The sequence below is a fragment of the Galeopterus variegatus genome, unplaced genomic scaffold (genome assembly GCF_000696425.1).
Source record: "Galeopterus variegatus unplaced genomic scaffold, G_variegatus-3.0.2 Scaffold3350, whole genome shotgun sequence".
Classification (NCBI taxonomy): Eukaryota; Metazoa; Chordata; class Mammalia; order Dermoptera; family Cynocephalidae; genus Galeopterus; species Galeopterus variegatus.
In genome coordinates this window covers 211,038-216,807 of record NW_007729461.1, presented here as the reverse complement: position 1 = coordinate 216,807, position 5,770 = coordinate 211,038, and the positions used below count along the sequence as shown (strand labels likewise).

At 37.1% G+C, this 5,770-nt stretch overlaps 1 protein-coding gene across 1 annotated transcript in view; it reads right to left on the bottom strand.

Annotated features, from left to right (window-relative positions):
• Positions 1–261: 261 nt before the first annotated feature.
• Positions 262–5,770, bottom strand: part of LOC103600452 (von Willebrand factor A domain-containing protein 8) — a gene marked incomplete at its 5' end in the record, with an annotated part of 202,468 nt that continues 196,959 nt past the window's right edge. Inside the window, 4 exons of the mRNA XM_008584728.1 lie at positions 262–1,331; positions 1,586–1,948; positions 4,154–4,392; positions 5,318–5,416. Coding sequence (XP_008582950.1) covers positions 1,840–1,948; positions 4,154–4,392; positions 5,318–5,416 — 447 coding nt within the window. The remainder of the gene's footprint in view (positions 1,332–1,585; positions 1,949–4,153; positions 4,393–5,317; positions 5,417–5,770) is intronic.

Below are 5,770 nucleotides of genomic sequence, written 5' to 3'. Positions count from 1 at the left end.
AAAAGGAAAAAAAACAAATCCATCTTACCATGCCCTATTGTGAGGACTGAATGAAATAATGTATGAAATCACTCAGCATATACCTGGCACACAGTAAATAATCAGTAAATGCTAGCTGCTGCTGTTATATGTTATTAACGTGACTACATTTTTATAGGTATGTACTGGATTGAAATTGCATCACTGGATGATTCAATACATGAAGCAAGCATCTGGCCAGAAAAATAAGAAAGCCATGCAAACTCACTGGGTAACAACACATTGGAAATCTGATGCTTTTATTTCTTTGACAGTTTTTGATAGGGAGATGGGGTAGAGGAACGAACGGATGTTATCTTTTCTTCAGTTCTATAATTAATTAAAATGAAATTATTTACCTGTACGATTTCAATATATGTGGGTGAAAAAGGTAACATTATTAGCGAGACTAGTTTTTCCTACTCATAAGAAAGCGCATACACATTGGTGTCCCAGCATTTCACAGGTTGACGTCGATGTGACGAGCTTTTTGTTACATATATGGTTGGAGAAAGACTGACTTCTGCTGAAGCATTTGTTTTTAAACAAAGCGCCATTGAGCCCATTAATAAACGTCATCCCAAGAGTGGGTGGGAATAAGGTACACTTTGAAAGAAAAAAAAATAAAGCTTGAAAAAAAGGTTTTTTTCTTTTTTACAGCTAAAGGAGTCTCCAATAACCATTCAGTTCAAACAAACTGCCTTTTAATTTAAGCAATTTTTTATATGAATGTTCTCAATAAATAATTTTTCTTATATGCATTTGTTATTTTGAGCATTACATTTTGGATGCCAAAATGAAGTAGTGTAAAACTTCTGAGAAACACTACAATAAGAAGAAACAGGAAACTTGAGGCAAGACATCTTTATCTTTCCACTCGGGAAGCAGGGAAAATAGGACATTTGCTCTTCATAATTTAAGAGCCTTTTAAAAGTCACATGGGAAAGGAAGTACTCCAAGGATCTTTTGATTCCTTTTGGCTTTGGTCAAGAAAATGGAATCATTGAGAAAACCCACCCTTTTATAAAATACTGCTGTTGGAAGGACTTTCCAGTGAGTTAAATACTATAAAATCATTGTTTGCTGGGCAATACAGAATGGGGACAAAATAAAAATAATTACTGGACAGGAGCATGTTGGGTGCGGATTTCACAGACTTGTATCTCAGTGTCAGAAAGTGGCATCAAAGGCTTGGTCGCATGGGGTCGCTTTCCTTATCTTAAGTGAGCAGATGATGTTTTAAGGCATAAGCAAGGTATTCTCTTTCCCTAAGGTTTCTGGAAACAGATCAAGCACCATAGTTCTCAAACCACCTTCCCTTAACTCCGACCTTTTATAAAACGCAGGTCTTCTACACCCATCAGTGGCTGTAGATTTCCATGCACAAGTCTCCTTCTGGCTACTTTTCTGAATTCTGACTACTGAGCAAGTCTAGGAAGACCCAGGAATGCCAGAATTATCCAGGCATTGCACAGGTTCATTNAGCAGATGATGTTTTAAGGCATAAGCAAGGTATTCTCTTTCCCTAAGGTTTCTGGAAACAGAAGCACCATAGTTCTCAAACCACCTTCCCTTAACTCCGACCTTTTATAAAATGCAGGTCTTCTACACCCATCAGTGGTTGTAGATTTCCATGCACAAGTCTCCTTCTGGCTACTTTTCTGAATTCTGACTCCTGAGCAAGTCTAGGAAGACCCAGGAATGCCAGAATTATCCAGGCATTGCACAGGTTCATTTTGTACATGTCTTCTTTTCTTCAGAATACTCTTTATTCCTATCTTATTTCAAATCCTGGGTCATCAGGGTGATGAAGGGCATTTCCTAAGCACTTGACAGCATGGTAGAAGTGAAGATCTGTTGTAAAATCTGAGGGATGTCCTTGGTATCCATGGCAACAAAAGACCGGCCTGCTGGTAAAGTTCTCTGAAGCCTGCCAGGATGGAAGGGGAAAGAAAATTACCATTGGAAATTAGGGCTCCCCTTTCACCTCCTGCCTTGGCAAACCATAGCATCCAAATGGTTTCTTAAGAAAGGAAGTTTTTACTTTCTGATCCATACTCAGACGCATTGTCCATTGCGCAACTGGCCTACTAGTTTTTACTTTCTAATGCCTTGCCTGCTGCCTGCAATTAAATTGGTTGTCACTGAGCAACGAGAGGCTTGGAAAAGCAATAGGGAGAGAGTCAGTGAAAACAACGAAATAGAAAAAAAAGGTCTTTTCAGTGGGAAAATCAGTGAATTTGAAAGCAAAAAATTTTCTTCCTTTTGTTACTGTCATTCCCCGGTATTTTGTATTCCCTTGATGGAACAAAGCCCTAGGGATCCATCTAGGATTAGCTCACCTGAGTCCAGCCAACATGTTGGCCTCACACTGTACTTCTAAGTGCTTTTCCTTCCTTAGAAAACAGGCCTCCAAAATATTGCCCAGCCAAACACCAAGTGGTTTTTTCTCTCTTCCTCTCCCTCTCTCTTTTTTTAAAAATTCCACATCACACAATATAAAATGCAATCTAGATGATCTAATTGCTGCTTTGATGACACTAAGATTATACAGTTTATGATAATTTTTTAAATACCAATTTATCATTCAGAACAAAAGGCCATTTTAAAGGCAATAAAACTGTAAGACACAGTTCTATTCAAAATGAGTCCTCCTTTCACTATGCCAACAGAGTTGGGTTTTGGAATGACATTTAATAAAAGTCAACCATCCCTGCGTAGTATCATACATTTGGCATGCCCAGTAGACCAGCTAATTCTGCAACATATCTTTTGCCAGTGGATGTTGGACCATTTCCCTAGGAAACCACAAGGGTATTATTGTGCTTTCTTAAGTACTCAAACAGATCTGTTCACTAGAAAGACAAAATAGCCATTTCAGCTCAACCGGTATTTGTTGAGCTTGCCATCTGCCTAATACTGAGCTGGTACTGAGGAAAATCTGGGCAGACAAGGCATGGTTTGCATTTTAGGACATGAAGTTTCTAGAAGATATAAAGAGCTAAGACATAAAACTAAAAAAAGTGCAAAATGAGTTGTAATAAAGTGACTACTATTACATGATATTGAGTCTGTTTTCAACATAACTCTGCAACCCTGCAGCAAGGTGAAGGGAATAGAAGGAGCAAATGATGTCAGCATTTTGGGTACTAAATCATTTCCTAGTCTATAGAGGACGCTATACCACAGAGCATGACAGGTAAAAGAGCTGGAGTAACAAAAAGTATTACTTTGTGCTTCAGGCAGAGATTTTTTTGTTTTTTATTTTTGTGTGTGTGAGGAGATATACTTTCACTTGTATTTTCTGCTTTTTACAGGTATTTTAAGCAGAGAAAAACCATGAGCTCTGTTTGTAATTCAAAAAGATAAATGTTAGTGAGTTCAAGTTATGAAAGTGTTTCCAGATCACTCATTTCAGATCATCCCCAATGGTAATTATTGCCTGACCATAAATTTCTCTACTGATTATTCGTATATTCAGTGTAACCTATCACTACACGTAGTGTCTTACATTGTCTCCATGTGTTTCACCTGCCTTGTCTCCCCAAGAGGAAGGGATGTGTAATGTGAGCATTACATTTTGTGTGTGTGTATACAAATGTACACACACACACATATATACGTATATACACACACACATATCCTTTCTTATTGGGGAGATGTATGGAGATATATCTGTATCTGTCTCTATATGTCTACATATAATATATATACATAAATACAAACATTTACATTATCTCTTATGCTAGGAAAATAGTAGATATTCACTATTTTAGAACTGATTTGAACACAAACTGATTAGACTTAGCTTAGGACCCTGACATAAAGTGACAGATGTATAAAATACTGTCTAATTTATTAGTGGACAAGTCAATTTGTTCTTTTTAAAAAAAATTTATTGTTGGCTTAAATAGAAGTGAAAGTTAATTTAAAATTATTAATGCTCATCCAAATATAAGCTAGAATATATCCCCTCAACTAGACTATCAGCTCCTTGAGGGCAGTAACTCTAGATTTTGTTTTTTTTTTATCTCCCTCACTGCCCCTCACAATGCTCATGCCCATGAAACAGCTTCTGTTAGGTACTCAAGGATCTCTATACCTGTTCTTTGCTGTGTCCTGAGATGACACTTACCTGGTTGCCTGATCACCTAAAGAGCCAATAAAAATGGCAAAAGCATTTACTTGAGGGTTACTTGTTAAGATTTGGGCAAACTTGGCAGGATGTATTCCATATCGTGACAGATTTGCATCACTTAAGACTATGACAAAGTACTCATCAGCGTCTTCTTTGACGATTTCCTTGATGGCATGTTCTGTCCCCTCTAACGTGTAGTCCCCACTCATGCAGAACTGAGAGTGGGCTTGCATGGTCTGGAGGTAAGAGACATTGCACAAAAGCCACAGATAAGAAACTTCTTTTTTAACAAACATGATAATTTTTCCATTGACCATAATAATGCATAAATACCAATTATTATTATAATTTTTTTTTAGAGTCTGGCTGGTATGGGGATCCAAACCTTTGACCTTGGTGTCATCAACAGTGCGCTCTAACCAACGGAGCTAACTGGCCAGCCCAATACCAATTATTACACATGTGTAATAAACCTCTGAGCGAGTTCTATTTAATTTGTGTTTGGTATAGACTTTTTTTTAGAAAAAGAAACATTCCAAAACTATCATAGTTGGCACTGCCTTTTAAAATTCAAGCTTACATTTAAAGTGAGAATATGGAAGAAAATGTAAAACTTGGTATCATATTGGAAGATGAAGATGATATAGGAGAAAAATAAGGAATGGACTGTTTCCAATAAACAAAGTTATCATACTAAACACTGTACTCACCTCAATAGCAATGTAGGAAATTTACTTTAAAATCATGGTGTGTGTGTTTCTATTGCAGATTTAAGTATGTGAAATTAAATTTATCATTAGAAAATACTAAGAGATACATAAAATTAGAGATAGAGAATACTCTAAAAGTGGTCATTCTTTTCCTTCTACTGAACACGTAAGGGCTGAGAAGAACTGTATAGGACTTATGAGGGGACCCAGGTTGTAGAATCCCAATACAATACTGACTGTCCCAAAAATATGTTGGGAACAAGGTTTAAATTTTGCATGGTGGAGAAAAGAATTTTAGGCACAATGGGTGTCTTCTCAGTTTAATGCTTGAATGTTTGTGAAACAGAAAGTATTTTTCTTTCCTATATCTGCTGTTTCTTCCGTGAATCTTTTCAGTCTTTACCAAATCTGATAGACATTTTTACAATATAGGAGTAAATGATGTATTTACCTTTAGAATTTCTAGTCTTTGCTTATTGTCCTTGGGAATTTTGTTAATTGGAACCAGGCCAATGTTGTAGCCATCTCCAGAGTGTCCAGCGATGTCATACTATACACAAGAGAATCAGAGGTTAGAAATCTGTCTACTAAAGAACTGTCATTGTGCCTATAAATCTCCAACTCTTTGGACTGTTATTGTTCAAAGTTGCTCAACAAATGGCCATAAGGAAGTGCAGAGAGACAGATGTGTGTTTATTAACAAAGGAAAACAAATTTCAGACTCATTCACTTCGGATCCATCCTGTTCTATGATCTCTGCTCTCAAGTAGGAAGTAGAAAGTGTGATGAGGGCTCCGGGCTACCACTAATTCCGTTCTTAACTACTAGGGGAAACTTGAAAAAAAAATCTCACACACACACACACACACACACACACACACACACACACACACACACACACACA